Below are 19,652 nucleotides of genomic sequence, written 5' to 3' on the forward strand. Positions count from 1 at the left end.
TTTATTTTGACTTTACTGTCTCTTTAAAGATTCCTCAACTTGTCACATAGGCTGTACTGTACATTATTTTTCACCCCCTGTTTGCACAAATGGCTACAATTTTAATCCAAAGTGTTTGTGATAGGTACATGCTAGAAAAAGAATAATATTCCAGAATAAAATGAGATTGTATGGTTTTGAGTGGGCGACTGTTATGTTGACTATGACAGACAAGAAAATGCTATATATGTTAGGTAGAGGAGCAACAACAGATGCCCCAAGGCCATATGCAGCTATATGGACACAAACAAAACATTTTTTTTTTCTTTCATGAATCAGAGCATGTGATTTTAAACAATTTTCTTATTTACATCTATTGTCTCATTTGTTTTTGTTCTCTTGATATCCTTTGTTGAAAAGGATACCTAGTTAGTCTCAGGAGATGCTGATTGGTGGCTGCACATACACACAAAGGATCACCCTCACAAAGGATAACAAGAAGATGAAGCAATTTATATCATAGCAGTAAATTGGAAAGTTGTTTAAAATTATATTCTCTGTCTGAATCATGAAATAAAATGTTTGAGTTTCATGTCCCTTTAAATTATGTGCAGTAAAAAAAAAATATTTGTATTGTAATTTCATTCTTTTTCTCTCTCACTGCCCCCAGAGAATTTGGAATGCATTCTTCAGAATTCAGAAATTTGACACTGCAATATTCTCCACGGTCATTGCTTGATAACAACAGAAGAGATAAGATAAACTTATTCAAGAGACTCTCCAGAGAGTGTGTTCCTGAAGTGCAAAAATGTATAGTTTAAATGCCTTGAAAACATTTATTTTGTATGGAGATCTTTTTACAGTGTTTTATTGCTGATTTACATTATATATACACTCATTTAATGAAAGTGATGGTAAACCCTAGCGTTGTTGAAACACTAGGATTTACCAGTGCTACAAATAAAGGGGACTTTCACTCATGAAGTATAAAATACTTTGCAGCAAGTTTATGTTGAGCAGAGCACCTCCGGTGGCTCATGGGAAAACGCTATTTCCTCAGTGAGGTGGTGTTTTCAACTCTTAGCCAATAGTGTGCTAGCTATCCGGCATAATGCTTATTGGCTCGGCTATTGGCTAAAAAATTGCATTTTGCCATGGGCGGCCTGGGGTGCTCAGTGCATAGGGTTGCCTACTCAGCCATGTTTCCTTGACACTTATGAGTTATACATGCTGCAGGGTGTGCAAGAAGGAACGTGAATTTCAACCATGGAACGCAAACAAATTGTGACACTGAACAGCACTATTCATGTTCCTCTCTGCACACCCTGCAACATGTATAAATCATATGTGTCCAAGAAAACATGGCCGAGGTGGCAACCCTATCAGCGCAGCATAAACTCACTGCAAATAAAGGTACTTTCAGCATGAAGTTTTTTATACTTCATGACTGAAAGTCCCCATTATTTGTAGCACCGGTAAATCCTAGTGTCTTAAAAATGCTAGTATTTGCCATCAGTCTAATGAGTGTGAATTAATAACATAATGTTAGTAAATAGTGAGGGTGCAGACAGCAATTGCTCTTCCTAAGACTATAGCCTACTGGTTTTTTTTTAAAAAAAAATTCATCTGAATATTTCTTTGTTTCCTATGACCAGAAGACTGACCACCTGCTTGTGTGGTTCCTATGCACTGAAAGACATGACTATGTGAACAGCTGGACCTCCTACTGATTGTGGTGCTATACGCTAACCTTGCACCAGGCCTGGAATTCTCAGTGATGTCACTGATATTCTCTTCCTCTGATTGGATAAATAACTGGCACATCAACAACAGGTGTGTTGTTAGGTAGTGAAACAAGCAAATGGGCACTGAATGTTTGTGAGGAACACTGTGTAGTGTGTACATGTCATTGACTGCCAGAAGGACAGAATAAGTAGCTGTCACCTGTCTCTACATATCTTACAAACAAAATACTGACATTTTGGAGGTTATTGAAGGATTAATTTGCCAGTTGTGTTAAGTTGTTTTATACTTTTGCTAATTGAACATATAAAATATGTTTTATTACTAAATATGGTAAAGGGACGTTAATCCCTGCAAATGAAAGAACAATGTTAAGTCATGTTAATTATATTTTTTTGTACAAAAAAGTTTATTTAAATTCAAGCTGTTGAAATTGAAACTGAAACTAATAGAAAGTTTATTCCTAGTACACATCATGTTTTTGGGATAGAAGCTCACAGGCTGATAAGGCTAAATCCCACATTTCCAGTGGTTACAGACCATAGGAACATTCACCAAAAAAATAAAAACAAAAGAAAATACTAATATATTTTTAAATTGCCCTCTGTTAGATAACAAATAAACAGTATTTATGTTTTATATATGCAGATACAAGTATATATATATATATATATATATATATATATATATATATATATATAAAAATAAGTATATATATATATATACTGTATATATATAGAATATGTATATATATATATATATATATATATATATATATATATATATATATATAAATAAAAGTTTACGCTGAATATCCGGTGGCTGCACTATTCAACTATGGAACAAATAAAGGGGACTTTCATTCATAAAGTATAAAATCTGCTGCTCAGGCAGCACGCGGCAGAAAACGTCACCTCTCAGCAAATAGCCGTGCGCTCCAACTTGTGCCAAGCCGGGTAGCCCGTACGGCTATTGGCTAAGAGGTGGAAATGTCACCTCTCAGTAAAATAACATTCTGCCGTGGGCTTCCTGAGCAGCTCAGCGCGGCAAGCGCTTCAAACAAATAAAGGAACTTTCAGCATGAAGTATTTTATACTTCATGAATGAAAGTCCCCTTTATTTGATCCAATGGTTAATCCTAGCGTTTCATAAACGCTAGGATTTATTATCACTTTAAACATTTACATTAGTTTACGTTAAAACACCTTTCTCATTGTTCAAGTAATAAAAGCAATCTGTGCCATCTTACTTTTTGTCTTTATGCTAAAGCACAAATTACACATAATCCGTTTTTGCACAACAGAAAGTATACTCTATTCTTAAGCAGATATATGACTGAAAATGTTAGTAGTGAAATCAAATCTCTGTGCGCAAGGAGTTAAAAGTCGAGTGGCAAATTTTTCTATGCCAAGAGAATATATTAGTATAAATATATATACTGTATATATATATATATATATATATATATATATATATATATATATATATATATATATATAGAGAGAGAGAGAGAGAGAGAGAGAGAGAGAGAGAGAGAGAGAGAGAGAGAATACAATTTTTTGTTTGTTGAAAAGCACACCTGGGTAGGCTCAGGAGCTGGGAGTTAGCTGCTCATTGGTGGCTGCACACATATTGTCTAGGTGTTGGAACTGATCAAACATTTAAAAAAAAAAACCTCATAAAATGAGGCACTCTGGATTTATTATACTTACCATGTGTGTGTATATATATGTATGTATATGTGAGTGTATATATATATATATATATATATATATATATATATATTCTGTATATATGCATATATCTTCAAGAAGCATATTTAATAGATAAAAATTGAGTTGGGGATTTTGTATGCAACAACAATATGGGTAAATCTTTCAAGTATATATTGGTTAATTTAAAGGTTGATTATATTTACATTACATTTTTTTTTTTGGCTATAAGGCATATTTCTAAAGTTTAATTTCTTGTCCTTTAAGCAGAAAAAGTGTGGCCCCTCATGTAAAAAGGTTGGACACTCTGAAACCAGAGTACAAGTTACTATATCGTCCTTCTTTGTGGTGAGAATGTTAGATTAGATATGAATGTTTTCATCCATTATATTAAAAGATATTTTAGCTCTACAATATGATTGAAAGCAACACGTGTTACAAGTCATTCATCACTGTATTGCAAACATGGCTGCTGCATTTATAACTCTCATTTAAGGTTAAAGGGCCATTATAGTAAAAAAAATGGCATGCTATAATTTATTAGAGCATGTCATTTTAAGACTAGTGATCCTGCACCTCACTGTGTTTAACCCCCACAAAAGGGTTAAACACAAAGTAGAAGTACTGCTCAGGATACCTCACTGTGTTTAACCCCCACAAAAGGGTTAAACACAAAGTAGAAGTACTGCTCAGGACCCACAGAGCACTGCTGGTCCTTAGGGGAAACTGCTGATGAGCCAATCAACATCTCTAGTCACATGACTCTACTGTGCAACTAGTACTGCTGATTGGGTCAGCAGCGGTTTTTGTAGTGTTCTGCTGCTCCTATGCAGTACTTCTACTATGTGTTTAAAGGGACCTTTAAAAATGAAACATATTTCATGCACATCCCTCTATAGGTTCTGCCATTTTGGAACCTAGATTTCACTGCAGGTATCTGAAGGAGAGTTGCTGCACATATTCAAACTGGAAAGCAGTAAAAGCTAGATTTCAAAATGGTGGCATCCATGACACGAGATGGGGGATAACCTAAGCACTATGCTTATAAAATATATTTAGCATTTAATAACTCCTAACCCCTTTGTGGGCATTACACATATATAGGATCAGGATTGCTAGTCTTAAAATGACATGCCTAACAAATAAGAACATGTAATATTTCCACTATATTGCCCCTTTAATTGGTTAATGGAGACAGATCAGGGGTCAAGGCCTGCAAGAAAGTGTGGGAACTCACCAAGACTTCCACCCCTCAGAATTAATATTGTTTTATACACACACACTGTTTTTATATGTATATAATATATACAGTTTGGTTAATGAAAGCAAATTAAAACCAATGAAGGTTTGAATGGTTGCCTTTGGGCCTGAGACTCCTCCTCTGTCACAGAGTCTCACCTACTTAAGGTGCAATAGTCCCATTTCTGCTGAGGGGAGCAAAAATAACCCCAGAGCAAGGCACACAGAAATGTAAGCACCAAGTGTTCCACTGACAGGCTTGCATTTAGTGTATTGTAGAAAGTGTTCCTGCCCATTACTAGAGGATCTCACTATCCCTCTAACCAGACTGTGCTCCAGCTCCTCTCACCAGCAGCAGCAGTGTTTACTGAAACATTTCTGTTCTCTTTCCAGGGAGAACTTAGTTCCTCCTGCAAAAATAGCGCAGGAACTCTGTTCCCATGCGTTCCCGCTGGACTTGACCCCAGAGACAGATGAATCCCTATAATGCAGTAGCACTGATTTCTACAGAGCCCTAGTATTCTTAATAGCACTATTATTTATGTCCCAAATTTAGACTCTTGGGTGTATGAGTTGCAAAAATAAAGTGCACACATTACTGCTTGAATATAAAAATGACACTACTCTGCTTGCAATGTATTTCTGCTGTGGCACCTGCTGTGCTTGCCATTTGCAGCCTGTGCTATCAACATTAGATCCATAACACAGTTGTAGCTCAGTTTGAGATGACTTTTAGATTGTTATTGCTTTTTGGATTACCTGTACTTACTTACCATGAGGTTACTTCATGTTCTCTTTTGAGAAACATTATTAAAGGCACATACTGTGTCTGCTATCTTTTTTCCTATTTGTATATGTTTTTTGGAAGGTGCAGTTTTTCTGTTATATACTTTCCCTTTAACCTTGTGGTTGCCAAATAGGGCTACAAGCAAACAAAACTTACTGGCAGCCAATGGTATTATAATTAAAATATAAATAGTGACATTTCTTCATTGCACTATTGCTTGCACAGAATTGAGTGTTTAACCACTGCAGCTCCAGAAGAGAAATAGAATACTGGCCCAAAGAAAAACTCCAATCCTGAGCCAATCAGAAGCTGCATATGTGCATAGCTATGGGTAACTTGCACCTCTGAAGCAGAAGTGCATAACCAAACCAGAGCTGGTTTTAACTATGAATTTAACCCCTTTGGAAGCAATAGAACAATAAAAATACATTAGCATGTTACAGAATGTTATTATATATTATTGTATGTTGCTTTTTGCACTAACACACATGCTGGTCACTTAAAATGACATTAAACTCAGCAATGAATAAATGAATTGCCCATACAATATTTCAATATGTAAAGTAAATAAAATAGCAATATACATAATGTATGTGATTTTCATGTAATTAATTCTAAACACTATGTTTTTTTCCAATGTCCCCAGCAGAGCTGGTCTCTAGATATCAGAATTTCTACCCTACAACATTCTTCATGAAGATAGCTTGATTAGTACAGAAGCTCGCACAGCAAAGGAATTAAGATAAAACAGATCAAAACACTAATCAAAGAGTGTGTCACTGGACTGCAACGCAACGCAAACTCTTCTCCAAAAAAAATAAAGTTAGTGCTTTTAAAACATTTGTTTTGCAGGCAGTTGATTTCCAATAGTGTTATTATATGCTATGCATATAAAAAATGTCAATATCCTTTTAAATGGGTGCTACTATATATATATGATTTTCCTTTACATTTTTTTTTAATGTTTTGGTTAAGATTGTTTAAAGTGATACTCAAACTAACAGCAAAATCATGTCTTTACACAGCTGATACTCAAAAATCAATTGGCCACTGACTAATACGGACAACTCCCACGTCTACATTGGCAGTTAAAATAGCCTCTATTAGATGCAAAACACCTATATAATATATCTGAAAATCCATTAACAATTAAAGTATTAAAAACGGATTAATATTCAATGTATTAAATAATCAGTATCTGTAATGTAGTGTGGCTGCATTAATAGGGGCTAGAAGGGGGTGTGAGCCTGTAGGGGGGTATGAAAGAAGAGGAGATCCTTGCTGATACAGCACTGCATGCCTGTCACAGAATTGTGGGGTGTCAAGTGACAAAGCAGATGGCATTTTATCACACATGGGGAAGGGACAGTCAAAAAAAGGGGGGTGGGAGAGAGGACGAAGCAAAGAAAGTGCCTGTGTGTGTCACACACAGAGAAGGGAGATCTTTCATCTAATGAGCACAACTCATGAAGCTCCCTAACTGCAAAAAGTCTCCCTGTGACCAATAGGGACTCTCTCTTCTCTCTCTGGCCTTCTCTTCTTCTTTAACTCTTGTTTATTACAAACTCTTAACACTCAAGGACTTGTTTCATTTAAGCAAATCAACAAGGCTTTAATAACAGAGGCAACTATATGACAACAAAGTGGAAAAAATAACTGTGAAGAAAAAAGCAAAAGCGAATACGGAGAAAATACAGATTATTGAAATAAGAGAATTTGCCAGGACTGCCTGTAATAGAACAAGAAAATATTTAAAAACTGTATCAATTATTTCCTTTTTATATTTCCTAGTGCAGAAATAATTATTAAGACTATTTTCTATTGCTAAGTATTTATTTGTATTCTGCTTTTCCACATCGCTGGATATATTTCAGTTTTTAAATTGTTAACAAAAGGGCGCAATTACGTCTGTCTCTATCCCACTCTCGCGGCCCTTTGGGACGCCGGGAATTTCATCCCCAAATATGACCCTACTGGCTTCCGAGCGTTCTCTACTCATCCGGAGCAAGTTCCGCTCAGGTAAGTACTGTCCATTGTTGTTTTTTATCATACACACTTTCTACATTACCAAATATGTGCAAAACAAGCCCAAATCATTGCCCTGTATAGGCCCCAAAAACTTGAATTATTATTTATTTTTATATGAAATTCCAACAAATTATGCATAGGTTACAATATACATCTGTATTTAAGCTCACAAGTCTGTATAAATGATTTCATGTAAAGAAAGTGGTTTACAGCTAGCAGTGACTCACAAGCAGAACTCTCTACCTATACAATTCATATGAATGCATTTTTATTACTGTACTCTGCAACGTTATACCTAATGCTATTGTGCTGCGCAATATGTTGGGGGATTTAAAAATAAATTATAATAAATAATAATATAGAAATTTGAAGCAGCAGGTGGGAAAGCCGGTATAGATAAGAATGAGGATCTGCTAAAAAGAGAACTAGATTTTATAAAAATGCAGATAGCAATACAGATGTCCCACAATACTATATCACCTAAATATGTCCCACTACTATAAATGCATAGCAGGATGTACTGTGTTATAATAATTCAGCCTGATATAACATAACATTTTTGCTACAATTCTCCCATATACAAAAAACTATAAAAAGTGATATATGAACCTTTATAGTCTCAAATTCCAAATCCTAAACCTATTCCTTTATTTATTATTACATTAGACTGTCCAATTAATACACTCCTCTAACTTGATAGATCATGTTATTACTGAACAAATGCTTATCGCTAATCACTTAGAGCACTAAGAAATCATAGTTAATTGCCATTCCCAAGCTAGACGCGACCAATGAGCCAAACAGTAACTTCATGTGAATAAAGCCACCAATCACTGGCTGTGTTCTGCTCATAAAAACATAGAGAGCACCTGGAGCAAAATATGGTTTAAACACATTGTTAGAAAATAGGTTTTGTTTAACATTAAAAGAATTTAGAACATTTAAGGGGACATAAAACCCAAATGTAAGCAACTTTCTAATTTATGTCTGTCAAATTTTCTTTGTTCTTTTGATTTCTTTTGTTGAAAAGCAAGGAAGTAAGCTCAGGAGCGTGCACGTGTCTGTGGCACAAATATGGCAGCAGCTTTACAAGAATGTTATCACTACATGGCAGCACTATTTTCTGCTATTTAGTGCTCCAGACACTTACTTAGGTATTATTTCAACAAAGAATACAATGAGAACACAGCAAATTTGATAGAAGTAAATTTGAAATTTTAAAAAAACAATCTTATGCTTTGTCTAAATTACAAAAGAAAATGGTTGGGTTTCATATACTTTAAATGATTACAATACATTGTCATTAAAATAAATGGACATAATTAGCATTTGAAATACGTTTGAAATGTATGAGGTCCGGCATATTTTCGTGGAACCCTGAAAAACAGAGGCTGAAACACAAGTTTAGTCCCACTTACGATATGCAAGCAAGTCACAGCTGGGGTCAGCCAATGAGGAGAGGTAGTCACACATTGCCACCAATTGTTAATTGGTTTCGGAGCTGCAAGTCTTGTGGCTCCAGTGTGGGACTTTTCCTAGGTATTTAATCCATTTGTGGGGGGTAAACACATAATTAACTAAGGTTAGTAATGCAAATATGTCATGTTATAACAATGTATTGCATTACTGCATGTCAGTTTTCAATAGAATGTCCTTTTAATGGTTTGGGGTGTCATTCATACAACATACTATTCATGCACCTTGCTAGGACAGGCTGCGTCAGTCTGTAAAATTCCATGGAGTACAGGCAGGTGTTAAGTTAACTTCTAACCGTAGATCCTGCAGTCAGTGACATTACTAGTGCACAGACACTGAAATATGAGAGCACTATTTGCTACTTGAAGTGTAATTGAATGGCCTGGCAGTAAATTAGTTAAATCAGCTTGATTTTTTACTGCTAGGGAAGATAAAATAAATTAAAGGATAAAATCACAAGCCTTTAATATATTTAACCACTTGCCTTTTATAAAGGATGCTGCAGCCCTCTCTGTCAGCAAAGTAGTTAAAGGGAAAGTCAACACAAAAATTGTTATTGTTTAAAAAGATAGATAATGCCTTTACTACCCATTCCTCAGCTTGCACAACCAACATTGTTATAATAACATACTTTATAACCTTTAAACCTCTAAAATTCTGTCTGTTTCTAAGTCCATAAAGACAGCCCCATGATTACATGCGTTTGTATTTGATTTTCACATCAGGGAAAGCTAGTTCATGTGAGCCATATAGATAACATTGTGCTGACGCCCGTGGATTCTAACAACACAGCACTAATTGGCTTAAATGCAAGTCAATAGACAAAGTCATGTGATCAGGGGGCAGTCAGAAAATGCTTAAAAACAAGGTAATCCCAGAGGTAAAAAGTATATTAATATAACCATGCTTTCTGTGCAAAACTGGGGAATGGGTAATAAAGGGATTATCTATCTTTTAAAACAATAGAACATTTTGAGTTGACTGTCCCTGATTAGTGTATTAAAGGGACAAACATGTAGAATAATAAAATGATCTAATGTGTTAGCTCTTTTTTATTGCATACATGTTTGCTCTGAGTATATGTTTAACTTTCACAAATTGGTTAAAGGGGCCTTTTTATGAAAGACCTGTTGGACCTGATCTGCTATTGCGGATCATGTCCGACAGATCTCGGTGAATGCGGAAAGAAATACGCTCTCCGCATTTAGCATTGCACCAGCAGCTCTTGTGAACTGCTGTGCAACGCCGCCCCCTGCAGATTCGTGGGCAATCGGCCGTCAATTAACCCAATCATATTCAATCGGGTTAAATTGCGGTGATGTCTGTCCGCTTCCTCAGGGCAGGCGGACAGGTTATGGAGCAGCAGTCTTTAAACCGCTGCTTCATAACTGGTGTTATGAAGGCTCGCCAGAAACACGGGGCATCAAGCTCCATACGGTGCTTGATAGATAGGCCCCAAAGACTGAACTTCTGAGCTCTATACATATATATCCTGTTCCTGATTAGCCCACCTGCCATAGCCAGCTTAAAGGGATATGAAACCCTAAAAATGTATTTTGTGATTCAGACAGAGTATAACATTTTTAAAAAGTTTCTAATTTACTTCTGTTATCAAATGTGCTCCATTTTTATGCAATTCTTTGTTGAAGAGATACTTGATGTCTGTAGCAGTATATGGCAGGAAGTAGTGATGCCATTTTGTGCTCTTTAAAAACTGCTGCCGTATAGTGCTCTTGACATGTGCATGCTCCTGAGCTTACGTCCCTGCTTTTCAACAAAGGATACCAAGAAAATGAAGAAAGTTGATAATAGAAGTCAGATAGTTGTTTAAAATTGTATGCTCTGTCTGAATCCTGAAAGAAAAAAATGGGTTTCATGCCCTTTGAAGAGACACAATGCACCAAGGCTCCTAAGCTCACTTTAACTATGCATTTAACCCCCTTGGTGAGTCTTAAACCCATAGTTAGAGGCAAACATTTTGACAATAATAAAATTATCTAAAGTATCAGTGCATTTTATTATTGCACAAGTATGTACCTTTAAAATAAATGCATACAAGATAACTAATTTAGAAGCATTTAAAAGTGTAATTTTGTGAATAAAATATGCACATAAAAGCATGTTTGTCCTTTAGGATGCCCTCCATGCTTCATTGGGAAAAACACAGTTTTAGGGGTAAACAACAGGAAAAGGTGACAAAACTAATAATGAATGTACATGGCAAATGTGTTTTACTAAGCATTATTAGAAAAGAAACTGAGTATGATGCCTCTACTAACATATGATATTTTATTAAAAGTAGGGGCTGGCATCTAACACTTGGCTTCAGACTTTGGAACTTGAGCTGTTATCAGATTTGGTTTAGCAATAAACATCATCAAAAGCACCACACATTGAATTTACAATCTATTATGGAGACACAGCAAAAGAGTAAACTTCATTATGTATGTGAGCAGAAGGTTATTTTTTGGGGAATACTAAGATGAAAATTGTATGGAAATAATTGATAACTAAATAAACAGTTATTTAATGTGTGACGTATCATGGGTTTGCTTTTTTGTTGTAAACATAAAACTTCCTCCACAAGAATACTCAGTGCTGGGGCAAAGGACAACTGTCACCCTTAGGTTGTTTGTTGTCACCACTACTCTAAAGATTCACTTTCCAACCTTTCTAGTCATTACATACTTTAAAATGGCAAATAATCCCATGCATTTGTTTAGTGTATAAGACAAGCCATACCCAGCAAATGTATATATAAATAATATACACATAATAAAATACTGACCCACTGCCATGTAACATACAATATAACATAACACTACATTATTTTAGTGATGGTGAGGATAGATTTGTGCAGTTTTCTACTATGTGCCTTTTTTATAGAACATGTGACCAGCGATTATTACACTGTACCATGGGAGGCTGTGTAATAACCTCTACTCTAAATAGTGAATATGTAAATTAGCATTGTGTCATCGGTGAAAAGCAACATTACATGTTATGTCTGCCTGTGCTGCTGCAGGTCAGCCCACTTATTTACTTTGTATGTATTATATAGCTGTCATGCAAACAGTCAGGCATGCCCTTTGGGCCAGGGCAAGAGGGGCACCTGTCCAAGTCCCCACAACATCAGGGGTGAAGGTATGAGAAGGTGCAATGTACATCCTGTATTTAGTTTATGACGAAGGGTTTACAATATCAGGAGGTGTAATATATAGTGCTATTCTTTATATAGGTAACACTGAATATTTGGAAAGGGTGGGCCATGCAGGGAAAAGGGCATACAGGGGGAAGGAGGTAAGAGCTTTCAGCTGAGGGGCCCTACTAATTTGTCTTGCCCGGGGCCCTGCAAATGTTAACAGTGGCCCTCCAATCAGTACATAATAGAAACTGATTCAAATGCCTCCAAGTGATGATCCCGCTTTGTATCAGACACACTCAATTAGCTTGTAAATAACTTCTATCTTTTAGTGCAGAATTGATGACTGACCTTAATATGACCCCTTAGCATACATATACGCACACACACACACACACACACACATATATATATATATATATATATATATATATATATATATATATATATATGTTTGCACAGAACACTATATGCCATTGTCATGCATATTATGTAGCCATGTGTAAATGGTATTTACAGAATACGTAACTTTCCCAAGCATATAAAGGGTATGCGAGGGGGCTTTTTAATTTGTACAACACAGCTGTATAAGATTCTTAATAACAGGTGTTTGACATTTCTTTATTTAGATCAGATTATTGTTAGAATGTACCATATTTATTGAAACAGACTGGTCTAAGTTCATTGACAAATGTTAGCAAATTACTCATGTTACTGTTCAGTTTGAGCTCATGCCCCCTTGTTCTAGTATTACAATTTTTTTGTGTAAACTGCTTATTTTATCTCTTCTGTTGTTAAATTCCTTAATAGGCTTATTTTTTTTTTTATCATTTAACCTTTTACCATGTAATTTTAAACAACTTTCCAATTTACTTATATAATCAAATTGACTTCTCTTGGTTTAGATAGTTGAAAGCTAAACCTAGGTAGGCTCATATGCTAATTTCTAAGCCCTTGAAGGCTGCCTCTTATCTCAGTGCTTTTTTACAGTTTTTCAGTTAGACAGTGCAAGTTCATGTGTGCCATTGAGATAATGTGCTCACTCCCATAGAGTTATTTATGAGTCAGCACTGATTGGCTAAAATGCAAGTCTGTCAAAATAACTGAAATAAGGGAGCAGTCTGCAGAGGCTTAGATGCAAGGTAATCGCAGAGGTAAAAAGTATATTAATATAACTGGGTTGGTTATGCAAAACTGGGGAATGGGTAATAAAGGGATTATCTGTCTTTAAACAATAACAATTCTGGAGTAGGCTGTCACTTTAAAGGGATACTACACCCATATTTGTTCTTTAATGATTTAGATAGACCATGCAATTTTAAGTAACTTTCTAATTTACTCCTAAAATATAAAAAAAAAAATCGTTCTCTTGCTATCTTTATTTGAAAAGTAGGAATGTAAAGCTTTGGAGTCTGCACATTTTTGGTTCAGAACCTGGGTTACGGTTGCTTATTGGTGGCTAAATGTAGCCACCAATAAGCAACCACTATCCAGGGTGCTAAACCTAAAATGGGCCAGCTCCTATGCTTTACATTCCTGCTTTTAAAATAAAGATAGCAAGAGAACTAAGACAAAAAGGTAATAGGAGTAAATTAGAAAGTTGCTTAAAATAGCATGCTCTATCAGAATCATAAAAGTTTAGTATCCCTTTAAGACAATGAAGTAACATTTTACTTACCCTCTTTAAACAGTTTCTACTTTATGTAGATCTTTCTGGCAGTACAGTCTAATGCATTGTACACAATATTCTAGATCAGCGGTCGCCAAGGAGTGGTCCATGGACCACTGGTGGTCCACGAGAAGATGTTGGTGGTCCTTGACACCATCAAGCAGGAATTAATCTCCTCTGATGGTGTCACCCCCGTCGTGCCACAACTCCCTACAGTGCCTGACTGGATATCAGTGAAAAATGGATGGAGGAGGAGTTAAATTACAATCTCCCTATGCACGTTGCGTAGCTAAATTGTATTTTTAACTCCTCCCGCCCAGCGCGCTGCTCAAAAGAAGATGCTTCCAATCTAAAGCCAGCAGAGGTTGGTATAGTCTTGGCTTGAATTAGTGGAATTAAAGTATAAATTAAAAAAAAATCTTATGAAAAAAATGCTCATATTTCATTTATTTTCTTCCCTTTACCTGTCTCGTCTCTGTGTAGTAGTTTTCCTAATTCCTTTAGATGGACTTACATCACTGTTTTTCTTACACCCCTCCATCTTCTTTTTTTTAATTAAATATTAATTATTTTTCATTCTAATAATATTCCCAAACACAAAGCCATTCCACCTGAATTCCAGTAATTGCCATCCAGCAGATCAGCCATATCCCACCAGTATTATAGTCATTGCCAGTAACATCAGTCATGGTTAGCTCACATCCATATTCAGAGCTTTTTGATATAAACTTAGTTTATGACTCCAATGTCTGTCCATGATCATAAGTAGTTTTGAATATTTCCTAACTGGGGAGGTGACTTGGAAGTCTTGTGGTCCTTTTAAACATACTTCTTTTTTTCCCCGCTTTATACCTTTCTGTTTCCAGCTCAAAAGTTTGCACTCACCCTTCATCTGTCATTTGGAAGTATTCTCTCAGTTCTGTCATTCAGTTAGTTAATTCCAAAAAATAATTCTTAAAAATGTGTAAATATATACTGTAAACTTAGCTATGGTTATACTAGTTACAGTATGCACAGTATGTGTGTTTATATGTATATATACACATTATAGAGGTTTGTACCCTATTAAAAAAAAAAAATCATGTTAGTGGTCCACGGGATTCCAAATTGAGTTTAGTGGTCCCTATGGTCTGAAAGGTTTGCGACCCCTGTTCTAGATGATGCCTGCTGAGTGATCAATAAAGTGGCACTTTTTCTGCTACCAATACCTCTTCCTATACAGCCAAGCATTTTACTGGCCTTACTTGCTGCAATACTGCTATTTGTTTCGTTTTGTATTCCTGGTTTTTACCAAGCATCAATTCATAATAATTCCCAAGTCCTTTTTTTCAAACGTGTTTCATTTGTCTAGGATTAATATTTAAAGGGACACAATACTTATATGCTAAATAACTTGAAAGTGATGCAGCATAACTGTAAAAAGCTGACATGAAAATATCACCTGAACATCTCTATGTAAAAAGAGAAGATATTTTACCTCACAATTTCCTCAGCTCAGCATAGTAAGTTCTGTGTAAAAAGTTATACTCAGCTGCTGCTGCAGGTAAAAAAAAATAAAAAATAAATGAAGACATGAAGAGCAGCCAATCAGCATCAACAGTGCTGAGGTCATGAACTCTTTTACTGTGATCTCATGAGATTTGACTTAATTCTCATGAGATTTCATAGTAAACTTCCTTACACTGAATAGGGAAATAACATGAGTGTGCACGAAAGCTCGCTCCTTCCGCAAACGTGTTTCATTTGTCTAGGATTAATATTTAAAGGGACACAATACTTATATGCTAAATAACTTGAAAGTGATGCAGCATAACTGTAAAAAGCTGACATGAAAATATCACCTGAACATCTCTATGTAAAAAGAGAAGATATTTTAACTCACAATTTCTTCAGCTCACCAGAGAAAGTGCTCTGTGAACAGTTACACTTAAGCTGCTTTCCAGTTGCAAGTTGAAAAACAAGACAAAAACAATAGCGAATCAGCATCAGCTGAGGCCATGCTTTGCTTTGCTGTGATTTTGTGAGATATCACTTAAATCTCATAGTAAACTTCCTTAAACTGAATAGGAAAATAACGTGACTATGCCTGCACAAGCCAGATGCACACTCCCTTGCAAGTCCTGTGGCTAGCATTCGGATTGGCTGTTGTTTACAGTGGGATGGGAATACTTACAAAATGTTGAGGTAAATATCTTCCTTTTTTTACATTGAGAAGTTCAGGTGATATTTACTAGTCGGCTTTTTACAACTATGCTGCATCTCTTTCAAGTGCTTTAACATTTGGATATCATGTTCCTTTAATTGTAAACTCACCTTTGATGTTTATTGGAGTGGAGTGGTGAGATGGACTGGAAAATTTGAAAGGTGAAATGGGAGGTATCACTCACATTAATTAAATTTCCCATAACATCAATGTCTTAAAAGAACTATATCATAAGTATATATCCAACATTTGCCATAAAGATACATTTCTCTAGATCACACTAGACAACAATATAAAATATTGAGAACTCATAATAATATCAAACATATTTAAATGTAACATTCAACAATTAAACCATCATTCAGCAGAGAAAATGTTCGTCATATTGGTATTTGTAGTTAAAACGCTTCCATTCCTACAAATAATATTATCATATCAAACTTATTATAATAATACAGAAGGCCCAAGATCCTTTGCTTGTAATACCATCCTCCGCTTATATCTTTGAAAGGCAAAACTTTAAATGTTCACTTTTAGAAAGTTTTTTTTATTTAATTTGGATGCCAGACAGACACTTGAATATTCCATAAAGTATTAACATATGCTCTTGGAATTATACAGTTATCTGGGTTACAAAGTGATAACATTAAGTAGTAAAGACATTCTCAGCTAATAGTTAATAGAATTTCTGTAGGCCCATAGAGCTTTACAAAAAGCAATCAGCATTTCAGCAATGTTAAAAATGTAGCAGATTTAAAATATTGGTATAATTAACTAATTGAATCCCAGAAATGACTTTGCTTTGCAGTAAGCTGCCTGGGATGCCACCAAAAAGGTTAACCCTTGCACATAAAACTAAGATGTTCACATTTGGATTATTGTTGAAATTGTTCTGTAGCTGTTCTAAAAGTGGTATTTTGAATGGTCGGTAACAAACACTTTTTTGGCAGTAGCATAAGGACATGATACAAATAATATTTTCAGTGAATATGCAGATAGCTATTTAAAAAGTACTAAACCTACATCTAGTTATTCTCATTAAACTTTGGTTAATCTAACCCTTTTATGCTATGTTCTCTAAAGTAACCAATTATATAGTATTTTACATATATATTTTTTAATATGCATAATATTAAGCAGAAATTGTGCACTTTTTTAGAAAAATATATATAGAAAAACCAGAGAAAGTGGTCAGGATCACATGTTGTAAGGTAGATTCAGGTGTAGTTTGAAGAAAGATATCAAAATAACCTCCAGCGACCTGTGTATGTTGTAACATAACACTTGTTTATTGAAAGGATGGTTAATATAATAAACATACAATATAGGTGGTAAAGTCAAAGGCTGTGAGGGAATTCAAGAATGACTTTTCTACTTCTGTTCTGGCCTCTTTGTCCTGGTACTTCAGAACTTACAGATAAGGCTGGCTCGATTTTGAGACACATTTCTCCAATAAAAATTTGTATCTAGTGCAAATTATTAATAAAGTTATGAGGTAATATACAGTATTGCTCATCAATAAGCAACATTTTATTTATACCAGGGGGGATAGAAAAAGTAAGCACCTACACTTTCCTTCACTTTATACATTCCTCCTACATTAAGACTTTTTAATAGAAAGCCCTACATGAAACTTTCATTAAGGCCTTGTTTTAGTAAGGACATGTCCAAGGAAGGGGAAGCCAAGTTATGGCTAAGGACTAGTTATAGCCTAGGACTAGTTATGGCTTAGGACTAGTTATAGCGTAGGACTAGTTATGGCTAAGGACTAGTTATAGCCTAGGACTAGTTATGGCTTAGGCTAGTTGTGGCTTAGGACTAGTTGTGGCTTAGGACTAGTTATTGCATAGGACTAGTTATGGCTTAGGACTAGTTATAGCCTAGGACTAGTTATGGCTTAGGAAGTGAAAATGAGGTATTACAGGATAGGAGAAGTATCCCCGGTGCTACACAATGGTATTGTAGCCAGTATCTACCAGTTTATGGTAATATTCCTCCCTCTTTGTCTGTTCTGTCAAAGCATATGGGGTGGTGGTGGTGTCCTCCTCACCAAATTAAAGGAGTAGGGGAAGTAGAGATTTGTTTTGCTTTAGAATATTTTGCATTTGGTGATTTCCCTCACACCATGGTTTTCAATACCAGAACTGCAAGGGACAAGTTAGTGCTTTACTACTCTTGTTCTGTGGTTGTCAAGAATATTTGGCGGTTTGGGATTACATTCTGTGGGGCGGAAAAATGATTTAAGTTAATTTTAAACAGTACAGATATTTCTGTTATTTATATTATTTGTTGGGATTTAATAGTTGATTTTTCAAATTAAATTTTGTTATGGTGCATATCTGTAATATTTGCTGTTGTATCCTTTTCCGTGATATAATGAGTTGTATTGTGTCTTAGTTGCAATGTTGGGGAAAATTGTTTAAATGGGTTGTGTTTGGGTACTGATTAAATCCCTTATTGGTACTCCAGTCATGTTAAAGGACCAATAAATAAAATAGAAATGCATAATTAAATGCATAATAAAAAGATAATTCAATAGAATTTACCCTACATTTTAAATAGTCAATATACCTTTTCTGAAAAATGTAAAAAATGATTTCCTTTTAGCAGCCCCCTATATCATGTGATAGCTACCAGCCAATCACAAATTCATATACATATACACTGTGATGTCTTGCACATACTCAGTAGCAGCTGGTGCCTCAGAAGTTGCGTATAAAAAGATAATGAAAAATTGATAATGGAAGTAAATTGTGGAGTCTCTTAAAATTGCATGCCCTGGGGCCTATTTATCAAATGTCTGTCCGACATGATCCGATCAGCTGATCATGTCCGACAGACATCGCTGAATGTGGACAGCATTACGCTCTCCGCATTCAGCATTGCACCGCTAGCAGATTCTCAGCCACTAGCAGGGGGTGTCAATTAACCCGATCGTATTCGATCGCTGTCCGCCTCCTCAGAGCAGGCGGACAGGTTATGGAGCAGCGGTCTTTAGACCGTTGCTCCATAACTTGTGTTTCTGGCGAGCCTAAAGGCTCGCCAGAAACACGGGGCTTCAAGCTCCATATGGAGCTTGATAAATAGGCCCCTCTATCTGAATCATGAACATTTAATTTTGACACTATTATTCAAAGTGACATAGAAAGCAAGTGGTTTTGAACCATTCATATGAAAGAGCAGCATACATTTCATGATTAGAATAGATTATGGATTTTGTAAAAAAAAAAAAAAACTTTCCAATTTTCTTCCATTATCATATTTTACACAGTCTTTTTTATATAGAATTTCTACGGCACCAGTTCCTACTGAGCATGTGCAATAGTTCACAGTGTATACTTACAGTATATGAGTCTGTGATTCAGTGATGGCTGTCACGTGATACAGGGGGCAGGGAACTGGAAGCAAATTTTGAATAATTTTTTTTTTACTGCTCATTTGGAATTCAGAGAAGGTCCTATTTCATTGTCTTTTTATTATGCATTAATTGTGCAATTCAACTGTATTTAAAGGTCCTTTAAGCAAAAACCTGAAAAAACATGGAACATATTTGTGCACAAATTATTTTACTGAAAAAGTCTCAGTATAAACTTATACTATAGTATGTTTTACCCAGTGTCTCATACAACATTATTTTGTCTTTAGCACTAGAGTGTTCTGTACCCAATACCATC

The 19,652-nt window shown here is 35.5% G+C and overlaps 1 protein-coding gene across 1 annotated transcript in view; it reads left to right on the top strand.

Annotated features, from left to right (window-relative positions):
* Positions 1-6,843: 6,843 nt before the first annotated feature.
* The window catches only part of LOC128638591 (myocardin-like), a 58,450-nt gene continuing 45,641 nt past the window's right edge, over positions 6,844-19,652 (top strand). Inside the window, exon 1 of the mRNA XM_053690640.1 lies at positions 6,844-7,479. Coding sequence (XP_053546615.1) covers positions 7,425-7,479 — 55 coding nt within the window. The 5' untranslated portion in view covers positions 6,844-7,424. The remainder of the gene's footprint in view (positions 7,480-19,652) is intronic.

The sequence above is a fragment of the Bombina bombina genome, chromosome 8, assembly GCF_027579735.1.
Source record: "Bombina bombina isolate aBomBom1 chromosome 8, aBomBom1.pri, whole genome shotgun sequence".
NCBI classification, from domain to species: domain Eukaryota; kingdom Metazoa; phylum Chordata; class Amphibia; order Anura; family Bombinatoridae; genus Bombina; species Bombina bombina.